Consider the following 13,114-nt stretch of genomic DNA (forward strand, 5'->3'; position numbering starts at 1 on the left):
CATCCTTGTTGCTTCTACATGCTGCTACCGAATGACAGAAAGCCAGTGTGTTGTAGTGATTAGAGGGGCAGACTAGGACCTGGGAGACCCTGGACCAATCACAGCCTCTCAGGCTGACTTACCTTACAGGGTTGTTTTAAGGTATACCACCTTTAGCTTCTTGGAAAAAGGTGGGCTATAAATGAAACACACACACACACACACACACACACACACACACACCTTTCCCTATGCCCCAATACCTTTCTAGAGAACACCACCAGGTATTCCTTTTCTTCAGCACAGTCTGTTTGAGCTTGTTTAGGCAATTCTTAAACTGCTCTTTAAAAGACACACCTTTATGTGGGATTTTCAAGTTTCGACTTAAAATGCTTGGATTATATTTTTACCGCAGTGGTTATGAGTTCTTTGTTTGTGTTAAGTAAAGCAATACAAAGAGTGCAGCCACCAGAACAATGGAGGGTATTAGCGTTTAAAAAAATAAAAATCCTCCTTTTCATGAACGTACACATCCAATTCTAGGCTGTTCTCCCACCCACCAGCCCATCCCCATTACTCTGCTGCTTGAGAAAAGCAGCTCTTAAAGTTTTCCAACAGAGCAAACAAAAGTTTTGAATTTCATCCCATGCTAAAGAGAACCCACAATGTTACAGAAGAGAAAAAAGCAAGAACTGCCCCCCCACCTCCCACAAACTCTGATGGCCACCCGTGTTTCCCCCTTCCTTCAATATAATTCCCTCCTCTCCACCAAAGCCTGATTGATCCCCAATTTCAGTGTACAGTGATAAGCTGGGAAATTCTACAAAAAAAGGAAGACATCTACCTTCTTTAGCAGCAAAAAGTCCCTTGCGACCTCAGCTTCCCGCACTCACACCTGCTGCCTCCTCTCCAGTAACCTGATCCAATTCTAACCCTACCAAGACTCGTTCACTTCCACTTGTTTGCCTGCAGTAGTTACTCCTCCCCTTAAATCATCTTTTCCGCCTTGAACAGTAAATTGTACTACAACTCCCATCATCCCTGACCACTGGTGTTGCTAACTAGGGCTGATGGGAGGTGCCGTCTAACAGAGCCATCCCTGCTTTAAACACACGTTGGCTTTAAATTAATATCTGGCCCCGGTCTCTGCCAATATGGCAATCCTTTAATGAGATTGCCCTAGCTGGGTGGGGGCCGGTTATCTGGCAGTGGCTTCTCCTGGCTGGGACACCATTTAAAGGACTCAACTGGGGGCCCAACTGTGTGGGTCTTTTTCATTGAATGGACATATGCCAGCAGTGGGGTGGGGGGTGGAACAGCACGGCTGGCTCCTTTAAATCAGTGGTGGCTGGTTCCCACTGAAACTGGTGGGGTGGAAGGCAGGGAGGCCAGCACTAGGTAGAGCTATTGCCACTGCCAGGCAGAGCCTATAAATTGTAGTCGTCGTCCCCCCCATCCTCCTCTCTTTTAAGATCTACAAAGGCAACATTGAGACTAATGGGGGAGAAAACTGACAGCCAGGAGGACCACCCTCTGGACTGCTTGTAAGGCAAGCAGGTGGGAACTGCCCCATTTGCCCTAATGGGGCAGCCTCTGTGACTGCAAGGTGTCACAAGCAAAGACCTTGAGGCCCTCTGAATGGATGAAGGGGCTTAAAGATAGTCATTTCAGTGTGCCTCTATCTGGGGGGGGGGGGGAGTGTGTTTACATACGCTCCCTCTCTCCTCCCACCCACCACTCTCTGCCATTGTTCAGCCAGAAGAAACCAGGATTATAAATACCATTTGTCTTTGCAGAGCAGTGGAGGATAGATGAAATATGCGCCTTAGGCTTATCAGCTCCAGCACTGCTAAAGGGAAAGCTGGCTTCTGAGGCCTTGGATGGCGGCTGTCCTTTTCAGAAAAGAATCAAAGGTCTCAGGAGAGGGAGGAACATAATGGAGTGACCTTCAGCTAATAAAGCCCACCCCAGAGTCCATGGAAGCTTGGGGAATATTGACAAAAGTTCATATTTACAACAGCCTGGATGCCTTCCAGAAACCATTACCAATTTAGAGAGCCAGAGGCTGGCAGGCATCTCTCTCTGCCTCTCTTTGAGGGAAAAGAATAAGCAAAAGAACAGAAAATATCTCCTCTTCCTTCCTTTTCCCCTTTCCCTCATGTGAGCTGCAAAAATAAGATGGAGCACAGTAATTCTTCATTAATGAGGCCCATATGCTTTCCTCCCTATAATGAAGCTAGGGTTGGTGTTTTGTTTTGCAGAGAAATACAATGAAAATCTGCTGGCACACCAACAACAATGCAGAACCCCTGGACCTTAAAAAGAGGGTATCTTGCAGTCTTTATGACAGATCTCTCAGGCATTAAAGTGACCAGAAAAAGAAGGAAAGAGAAATCCACCAGTGTTAGGACTGGGGCAAGAGTTTCAAAGAGGGCCCAGGGTCATATATGGCAATGCCCCATGTTACATAAAAACAGAGATCTCTCTTTTAGGAACAGCAAAATTATTTGCATGATGCAAGGAAAGGGAAGCTTGGCACCAGATCACACATGAATCCATACATCAGATGAACCCTGAAACTGAATCCATTACTAGATACACTTGTGCAAACTGGTTGTGTGAATATTCCATAAGGGCAGTTCAATAACTAAACTTACGCCTCAACTTAAATCAGTATAACCAGGATAGGGAACCTCTGGCTTGTGGGCTGAATGCAGCCTCCCAGGCCTCCTCTCCATGTTGCCCTCAAAACTCAACTTTCGCCAGGTTGGAATGTATCCCTGAACTGTGATAGTGCCTCTTGCTTGTATGGATGGAAGAAAGATGTTGGCAGGAGGGATGTAAAAATCTCTGAATTTTGTTATCTCAAATGTAGCCTACTGTTAAAGAGTTACAGCCACTGCTCCACCCAGTCTTGCCTCTGGCATCACCCACTACAGGTACATGGCACCTGGAAGTTCGTCCATGAGGGAAGGTAGCTGAGAGTTGTTGTTGTTTAGTCGTTTAGTCGTGTCCGACTCTTCGTGGCCCCATGGACCAGAGCACGCCAGGCACTCCTGTCTTCCACTGCCTCCCGCAGTTTGGTCAAACTCATGTTCATAGCTTCAAGAACACTGTTCAACCATCTCGTCCTCTGTTGTCCCCTTCTCCTTGTTCCCTCCATCTTTCCCAACATCAGGGTCTTTTCCAGTGAGTCTTCTCTTCTCATGAGGTGGCCAAAGTATTGGAGCCTCAGCTTCACAATCTGTCCTTCCAGTGAGCACGACTGCTATTACCCTCCCAGAGCTACAATTCCCAAAGTTCCCTGGGAAGAGGAATTGATTGTTAAACCGCTCTGTAAGGGGAATACGAATCTCCCAATAACTCTCAGCACCCTTAACAAACTACAGTTCCCAATATGCTTTGCGGGACGCCATGACTGTTTAAACTGATATGATATTATTTAAAATTATGTATGGGTGCGGGTGTGGCAAAAGATGCACCCTACCTCCCCAGCCAGCAGCAGCCCCATTCACACTGGAGTCCACACAACTATGGAGCAGTAGGAACTGGACACCTTTCTCATGTGAGACAAACATGATAACACTACATTAGAGTGTGTAGACTGGCATCTACAACAAATGGCAAGTGGGACTTATTTTTTTAATATAAAAAATGGTCAATTCCACCAGTGAAGTACCAGTGAGAAATTGTTGTTGATGATAATAACAATAACAATAGTAAGAGTAATGATATAATTTAATTTATATCCTGCCCTTCCTCCCAAAGAAGCCCAGGGAGGCAAAGACACAAATGAGAAACCATTAAAATGTCTAAAAACAATCCCAATACAGACACAGACTGAGAAAGGTATTAAAAGGCTTTTTGGAAGAAGTCTTCAGTCGGCACCAAAATGACAACAGAGATGTCACTTGCCTAACTGTTAACAGGAGGGAATTCCAAAGGGTAGGTTCTTCACACTGAAGGCCCAATTCCTACAATATGTGAAACAGGCCTCCCAATAGGATGGCATCTACAAGCAGCACTCAAAATTTGCCAGGCACAGTTTGCACCTGGCTATCGACCACTTGCGACCAAGTGAAGATGCCCGGGTGCCAGGATGGCACCTGACGTCTCCACCACCTGGAGGTGCGTGCCTAGGGATCCTTGGATTGTGCCTGTTTTCACTCACTAACAACACATCCTGTAGAATTCACTCCGTGACATTTTATCTGCACAATCAAAATGAATTTCAGGAACCAAAACGTCTTACTGAAAAATACGTCTTTAAAGCCATCTGGCCCCCAAATGGCAACTAGGCATTCCTTTTTGGCGACTGCAACCCTGGTTTAAGGAACCATTTGGCACCTAGCTTATATATCTGAGTTTCTAACACTGCCTGCAAGAGGCCACCACTTGCAGAGCACAGTGACTGATTGAGAAGGGTAAAATGATATTTCAAGGGTACCCCGATTCAAAACTGTATATACAGCAAAACCAGCACATTGAACTTAGTAATGGTCCCATTTGTAGACTGTCCCTCTTACAAGTATGAATGCCAGTTGTTATAGCACATCAATCACCAGGGGTGTCTCCCATTCCTCCAGTGGTGCAACATCTTTCCTACTACCTAAGTGCGTCTGATTTCTGCAGGTCATGTGCACTCTCCCTATAGGAGTTAATTAAAACAAGGCAGGTGGTTTGTCAACAGTGTTAAAACAGCTGTCAGATAACAGTGTGTGCGAAGCCTTTGATATCTCTTAAGAGAGGAACTGTGCAGTTGCCACTACCATTTGTAGCCTCTGTTGAAAATTTGACAACATCAACCCTGGAGGTTTCCCTTCCACTCTCTTTTCCAATTAGACCTAGTTCTCACTGAGATGGCAAAGCTGCGTCTGGAATCTACCACTGCAGACAGGAGGCCAACATGTCAGAGTCTCTTACACACAAAGAACAATCACAAACCCTGCATGGCGAGCGGGAGAGTAGTCTTCCATTAGTGTTCTATGGTTGTTGTTGTTGTTTAGTCGTGTCCGACTCTTCGTGACCCCATGGACCAAAGCACGCCAGGCACTCCTGTCTTCCACTGCCTCCCGCAGTTTGGTCAGACTCATGTTTGTAGCTTCGAGAACACTGTCCAACCATCTTGCCCTCTGTCATCCCCTTCTCCTTGTGCCCTCAATCTTTCCCAACATCAGGGTCTTTTCCAGGGAGTCTTCTCTTCTCGTGAGGTGGCCAAAGTATTGGAGCCTCAGCTTCAGGATCTGTCCTTCCAGTGAGCACTCAGGGCTGATTTCCTTCAGAATGGATAGGTTTGATCTTCTTGCAGTCCATGGGACATTCAAGAGTTATATGGTTAACACGCAACATTAAAAGGAGGAACTATAACTCAGCAGTAGTCTGGTAGAGCACATGGCCTTGAATGAATAAGGTCCCAGGTTCAATCTTCAACCAGCAAGTGTGGTGAGGCAGCAGAGCTAACATGACCTCCAGTCAGCCACATCACTGTTGTTTAAAGCAAGGTAGAGAGGAATGGACGAGGTGGGCTCATTGCCAATGCACCAACTGAGCTAATTCCAGCACTCCCACTATGAGTTTACACCATGCCTACTTTCTCTCTCCCCTCTCTATCCACCTCCTAGTAAGCAGCAGCAACACTACAGACCGAGGTCAGGGGAGCACCATCCATCCCCCCCCCCCCCCCAATGCTGGCCACTACTGTCTCTGACATCTCCATTTGAGAAAAAGATCAGGAAAGTAGATCATAGGCAAGACCCTGGAGAGTGGAACTTGGTCAGAGCAGACAACACTGAGCTCGAGGAACAGTCAACCTAATATAAGGCAGCTTCCCTGTTCCTATTGAATGCTGATATACAGCACGTCAGCTGTGTCTCACAATAGCAAGCCAGTAATGGTTGTGGTTCAATTATTCACTACATCCTCAGCCTCATGTTCAAACAAGCAAGCTGGCATAGCAGGGGGTTCAAACATGAGGGAGGATATATAGCTGTTTAAGACCAATGGATTTAATACCAGCTCAGTCCAAATGGGTGTGGCTGTTTAGTGCAGAGTTTGTCCTGCATGACCAGAAGGCTTTTGCTTAAGGTTTCTTTTTCTTTTTCTTTTCCCTTCCTTGAGCAACTGCTTGGGTAAAATATAGCACACCCTACCCATAAAGTCCTTTGTTACAACATCTACGCCATAAAGCTGCAAAACCTTGGCTCCCAAGTACATTAAATTCTTATAAACCTGCCTTCATTTTAAGCATGCAATATTTCAACACACAAAGCGCCTCTTCTGAAAAGATAGCACTTTAATGAGGAGACAGGTAAAACATATAAACCAAAGCTCATTATGGCATAATTTCTGGGAGATGACCAAGCTGTTATAAAAGGAAGTTGTGGCAGTCACATTTCGCTGGAGCTTGAAGCTAAAAACATGAAGAAAAGGCCACAGCACGGTGGAGGACAGGTCTGCAAAACCTGTTTACTGCTGAAGGCGAATGGCTGCATCCTATTTATGCAAAGAACGGCTCTTACAAGACTGTCACAGAACAGGCGACGAGCATAAAAAGATTGCAGAAGAAGACTTCAAGCGGTAGAATAGAAGTAGTCAAACAGTGACCTCCAGATGTTGTGAACTAAACCTCCCACCAGCTCCTATCAGCCTCAGCCAGCATGGGCAATGGTCAGAGAAGTTGTAACCCACAATACCTGAAAGTGTACCAGTTTGGCTGCCTCAAGATTTAGAATGATCAAACTGAGAATTCTTGGGACTGTTGAATATACATCCACCCCTAAGGTACAATAATCATCATAATGATACCCAGTTCTACCTCTCTTTTAAATCGGCACCAGTGAGGGCAGTGAAGGTCTTATGTGAATGCCTGGAGGTGGTTGGAGGATGGATGGCGGCTAACGGATTGAGGTTTATTCCTGACAAGACAGAAGTACTGTTCTTGGGGGACAGGGGCGGGCTGGTATGGAGGACTCCTATCAGATGTTGAGGAAATAAGCAACTATCCTACTTTTAAAAGACATCTGAAGGCAGCCCTGTTTAGGGAAGTTTATAATGTTTGATGCTGTATTGCATTTTTCATATTCGATTGGGAGCCACCCAGACTGGCTGGGGAAACCCGGCCAGATGGGTGGGGTATAAATATTATTATTATTATTATTATTATTATTATTATTATTAGGCTATGTCCATTGAAAGTAAAGGCACATACTGAAAAAAGGTCTTAAGATAACAAAGCAAGAATGCAATTAAAAAACTAAACCACTCAAATCATCTCCATCAATGTACAATGTTTTGTTTTATAGGAAATCTATTCCAAATTTGTGAGTTAATGGGCCCCAATTAATGTGTAAGGAAAAGCCCAGAACTCTCCATGGCAGGCGCCAGGGATCTTTTTCACATCCTCTTCTGGGCAACCTTCCCAGGGTCACACTCCAGTGGTGGTTGGAGCAACAAATCTAAATTTTGCCTGCGCACAGTAGGCTACATTCACATACATTCAGATACATCCCTCTCCATCATCCATGCAGGCAAGCCAGAAGCAGTATCAGAGTTCAATGACATGTTCCAGCCAGGCAAAAACACCTGGGGTACAAAGCAGGACTGGAGAGGGGCATGACCAAGGACTGCCCTTGGTCCCCAGTGCTGAGGTTTCCCACCCCTGCTCTATAGGAAACCTTTTATCTTTGGATATGAGAATCATATGTGCTTCTGCTTACTCACCGACAGAATGAAGTTCAACCCACGAATTTATCCACCCTCACATCTGCAGTTTCTGAGAATTCATCTCAGAATCTTACCACAGGCAAGATTCACATATAGGATAGCATCCACATACGATGCTTTGAGAGCAGGAAGGTGAAAACTGTACTAGCTGCTCATGCTAAGAACAAAGTGTCCTAAAACTATGAACCCCGCCCTTCTTGACTGTACAAAGAATTCTCAGAGGGAGCAGACCTCAGGGCCTTTTTACACATTACATTTCGGGGGGGGGGGGGGTTTGTACCGCATGCATGCACGCACACAAACACACGCCCAAAAGTTGCAAAGTTTGACGAGCAGGGGCTGAAAGACGTGCTGGCAGACCTCAATGATTCTCGGTTTATCTTTCCCAGTAAACCATCTCTAGATTGCAGGTTGGCCACCTGTCAACCTCTGCCTAATTCCATACACCTATCAATCAAAAAGCCCTCGGCAAGCAATTGGTTTGGTCCCTCGGGTGACAGCAACCTGTCACTCCCCTGCCAGCCCAATGGGTGGGAAGGAAAAAGGGAAGGGGTGAGAAGGGGTGTCAAAAAGAGAGCCAAGGAAAGAGGAAACGGGGTGCCCCTACCTCACTTTTTTACTCTGGCCCTGCCCACCCCTCCTTGCCATGTGACCTTCTTATAGATTACTCTCAAGGGAATTTGGCCCTTGGCTGAGAAAAGGTTGCCCATACCTTTACCTGATTATTCTTTTTCACTTTACCTTCCTAGCCACTAGACCAGGAATCGGCAAGGTTGACCTCGCCTGGGCTGATTCACTCCAGTGGAGATCATTCCGTGGGCTGGATCGCACGCCTGAAGCATCTGCACAGACACAATTTCGGGAGTCTGCACAGATGCGATTTCTGGCGCCACGGAAGCTAGTCCCTGCGCCACGCCGTGCTGGTTTAGCGCAGCATGTGGGGACTCGCCAAGTGGACGGCTCGGTTTGGGGGCAGCTTGTAGGCCGGTTAAATGACCCCCGTGGGCTGCTTGTGGCCCATGGGCCTTGGGTTGCCGACCCCTGCACTAGACTAAGATGAGACTAGAGGACCATATTCTGACCTGCCTGTATCCCACGTTCTATGGGGTCCTGTTATGGGCAAGAAAGCACAGACAGAGGTCAAGGGAGGGTATACACAGTGTAAAGGCAAGGCTAAGTGCAGCAACTAACCTGCAAAGGAATTGCTCAGGCCAGGGGGCATCAACCTTTATAGGCCCATGGGCACACATCTGGGTAGTTGAGGGAGGGAGCGCTTTGGGTTTTGCGGGCATCAGCGTTAGACACTAAGGGCACCATGGCACTCACAGGCACCATGCTGGCCACTACTAGTTCAGAGCCACTTGCAACATGATGACTTCCATAGGAAGATGTGTGCAATGTGCCTGTTTTGCTGCATGTGCAAGCAGCATATGTGCACTGGGAAGCCATAACCTAGAACAGCTTAATGCCATGTGTAAACCCAGCAAAATGGATTTATGCAGGATGACCACATGCAATGCACATATGGCGTGCATGCTTTTTAAATGTGCCCATGCTCTCCCTCCCTGAAGGAAATCCAGTCGCTCGCCATGAACGAGATGTAGAAGGTTTGTTAGGCAGAACCGCGAATCAGGCGTTTACCACAAGTCACCTGGGAATGATTCAGCACCGGGTACAACAATTCCACCACCTGGGCAGAGTTTAGTGTTGTGGTTCTGCCTTAGGCCCCAATGCCTGTTTGCCCAGAATGAGGTTTGAAGCCAACACAGATGCCGGCGAGAGACTTGCCCTAGTCTGAATGGGTAAGCCTGCATTAATAAGCAGCTGGGGAGGGGGATATGCTCCTTCCAGCCCAGAATTCCATTTATCATGAGCTTACAGCAAAGAGATAAAGGGAAATAATTATCTTAACGTAGTTCCAGTCATCAGTAACAGTGTCAAGGTTTTGCCCTGCTGCTGACCCGGAACATGTGACTGTAACACAAGAGAGAGGGCTGCTGTCAGCTGAAACGGTGACCCTCCTACATTATTGTCAAAAAAGCAGAACAAAAGATCCTTTTGTTTTATTGTTTTTGCTGGGTTTAATTTTCTTGCAACGGCTGGGCAATCAGGAGGTCCTTCTTCTCCAATAACAGATGTACCTCCAGCTTTGAATCAAAGACACAGGCAAGTGAATTCTCCAGCTGAGATTGTGTTTTTGTGTGTGCGTGTTGTTTTTTTCTTCCATCTAAACTAGCTTCCTCTTTTGGTCCTTTTACACTCATCTTTTCCCATCCCCTCTCCTTTATTGACTACAGCAAATACCTAATCATTGTTAAGCATTCATTTTGGCAGTCTCCGTCGGCAAATGGGAATGCACAAATTATAATCAATGACAGCGTCTTGATTAAATTAAAATGGGGGTGAGGAGAGTTCCTTAAACTCATGCTTCACAAAGTGTGAAGCTAGTCTTCCATGGTTACGTTGTGAACCGACCTGAGATCTATGAGCGGTATACAAATTTAATAAATAAATAAATAATAAAAAAGATCAGGCCTAGTTTGCATTATTCCTTTGATTTCCAATATTTGGAGGTGAGTGCTGTTGGTTATGAACAGCAGAGGCTCTCCAGGTGGGGAAGGAGTCATTACACTAGGCTTCCCAGCAGGCGGGTCACTGTTGCTTACCAGGAGGCGGGTCAGGCAGCAGAGAGGTTGCTGTGGTGCAAACATACTGGCAGGGGTGTCCCACTGGCTCAATTAGTGTGTTTGCACCACACCAACCCCCCTGCTACATGGGCATAGCAGCTCTGCCACACCCAGCGAGCGGCTTCTGGATATGAAACTAAAACAGCTCTACCCATGCACAAGAGAGTCTTCAGCAGGCTTGATGGGTCTTCAAGGGTTACAGAAGTATATAAGATCATTTTTGGGGGGACCCCTAAACATCAGAATGAGCATGCTCAGTGATCACAGAATGTTGATTGAGTGTTGCGGGGAGATATGGGAAATTGAGTAGCGACAGGAATGGAATGGGGTGTCTGGACTTTGGGAAGGACAGGGAAAGCAGCCATGTGGTATAGCATCTATATTGCATGCAGAAATCCCTAGGTTTAGTCCCCAGCACCTCCATGTAGGGCTGGGAGAAACTCCTAGCCTGAAACCCTGAAGAGATGCTGCCAGTCCATGTAGGCAATATGGAGCTGGATGGCCAGCTATCTTCCTATGTTCCTGTGACTCCTGAACAGGGACACTCTACACTGCAGCATTTTGCTGCAGGTCTCATCACCAAGGCCAGGGCTACAGTCTGAAAGCACACAAAGCAATGAACATGCTAAAACTAAGTAGTTCTTAGTCTACAGTAACTGCCTGAATGGAAGACCTCTTGTGAATCTTCCATATGCCACCTTGAATTCCACGATGGAAGTATGGTGGGATATGAAATTCAAAATAAACAGATCACTTCTAGTTTTCATTTTTTAAAAAATCTAATTGCCATTTAAATTTGGTTCATATTTATACCTTGTCTCATAAAAAACCCAGAACATTTTTTCAAGGCAGCATATAACTACAGAATGAAAATAAGAACACAAAACCAGAACAAATGTAAAGCAAAAAGCAGCACAGCAGCGAATAAAAACAGATTCTATGGTTTTAATTTCACTTGCATTGCAAACCTGCAATGTGCAGAATCCACGCAACCCCTGCCTACACTTTAATGTATTTTTAATCTTTTGTTGGAAGCCTCCTAGAGTGGCTGGGGAAACCTAGCCAGACGGGGTATAAATAAATAAATGATGGTGATGATGAGGTTAATAACTCTGGATTTTGCCATCCTCAGTTTGCCTTGAAAATATTATTTCTTGAAACCCTACAGTGAAAGTATGACACTCTCTGATCCTCAAGCATTGTAGAACATACTTCAGCATGTAATATTTCCACAGGCAAATAGTATGGTTTGGATAGGCCTGAATAAGCCCGTCAGTAATAACAACAAAGTGATCCCCAACCACATGCACACACAAAGCCTAGCCATGGAAGTCTATAAAGCACAATTCAATATTAATTTGTTTTCTTCTTCTAACTGTACAATTAAGTTGGAAAATGAAATTTTATAACACATGTGCACTTTTTGGATCCAAAACAATGGAATTTGGAAGCTTGGTAGCATAGCTGGGGGAAGGGAGGGGAGGAGGAGCTGCAGAATTGCAGGGATGGGGACATATAAAAGAGCACATGCCTATTAACAGAAATAAAGGAAGCGCCAGAGCAGGGTTGGGGGAACCTGTGGCCTGCTAGGTTTGTTGGACTACAACTCCCATCATTCCTAACAATTCTCCATGCTGGCTGGGGCTGATGGAAGTTGCAGTCGAATGACACTTGGTGGGCCTTGGCTGCCCAACTTTGCACTAGAGAAAGAAAACGAAAGACAAAAGCAGAAGAGACTGCAACTCAGTTCAGGCATCCCAAAGCAAAACACACACATACACATACACACACAACCAGCCCCAGATGCCCATTTGGAGAGACTTGATCTCATACCTTGCTTGCTACCAAGCCACTCCTGATACGAGGCAGCTCCAGGTCCGCTGAGTTCTACAGACAAAACAAAAAGTTCTGTTCACAATCAAACACTTTTAACAGAAATCTCTTTTTCACCTAAGCAAAAGGGGGTTATTTCATGAATCTGAGTCTGCCTCTGCCCCTTCATTTATTGAAAGAGGTAGGGGTCTAACTAACAAAATGGGCAGCAAATTTGGCTAGCTAGCGAGTGGTCCCGATCGTTAACATTTATTACATTTCTATCCTGCCTTTCTTCCACAGAGGTCAAATAAGTATACACAGGATTTCCAGGCGTTCTCTTATTTAAGCACTGACCAGACATACACCAGCTGGATTCAGCATAGTTGCTGTGCCTTCAATACTACAAAAGGTCAAACATAGGGTTTGAAAAGGCTTCCAAGATGTATTAAGTCAGTGCAATGACTTCTGTGAGGATACCACAAAGGAGGTCTACTGGACTAACCAATGGGCTATGGATTCTCTTAAGAGTAGGAAAAGGGCTGGCCAATGTGGTGCCCCCAGCTGTTGTTGGACTCTGACACCCATCAGCCCCAGCCAGCACAGCCAATGATCATGGACATGGGAATTGTAGTCTAACAGCATCTGGAGGGCACCACCATGGCTACACCTTGAGTTGGTGGTAGGGCCCTGGTCCCATTTGCTGGCACAGTGAGGTTTCCTTTAGGAACGCAGATCATTGGTTCATCTAGCTCTGTACTGTCCATACATAATGGTAGTTGACTTTTTGCGCAGAGAAGTGGCTTTTGGCAATCCCTGCATTAGGCTGTTATAAATTCTCCACTGCTCATTGTATGGGTAGCTAGGGTGGGGGTGGGGGGATTTTGAGAGGATCCACAACAGCAACAGCAATA

At 45.8% G+C, this 13,114-nt stretch overlaps 1 protein-coding gene across 19 annotated transcripts in view; it reads right to left on the minus strand.

Annotated features, from left to right (window-relative positions):
- FBRSL1 (fibrosin like 1) overlaps nt 1-13,114 on the minus strand; it is a 767,640-nt gene that overhangs the window by 147,127 nt on the left and 607,399 nt on the right. For 18 of the 19 annotated variants that reach the window (XM_083418137.1, XM_083418142.1, XM_083418135.1 and 15 more), the window contains one exon: nt 12,222-12,275. The exons of the other annotated variant lie outside the window; for it this stretch is intronic. In XM_083418137.1, coding sequence (XP_083274263.1) covers nt 12,222-12,275 — 54 coding nt within the window. The remainder of the gene's footprint in view (nt 1-12,221; nt 12,276-13,114) is intronic. 19 annotated transcript variants of the gene reach the window in all.

The sequence above is a fragment of the Podarcis tiliguerta genome, assembly GCF_965153285.1.
Source record: "Podarcis tiliguerta genome assembly, chromosome: 16".
NCBI lineage: Eukaryota > Metazoa > Chordata > Lepidosauria > Squamata > Lacertidae > Podarcis > Podarcis tiliguerta.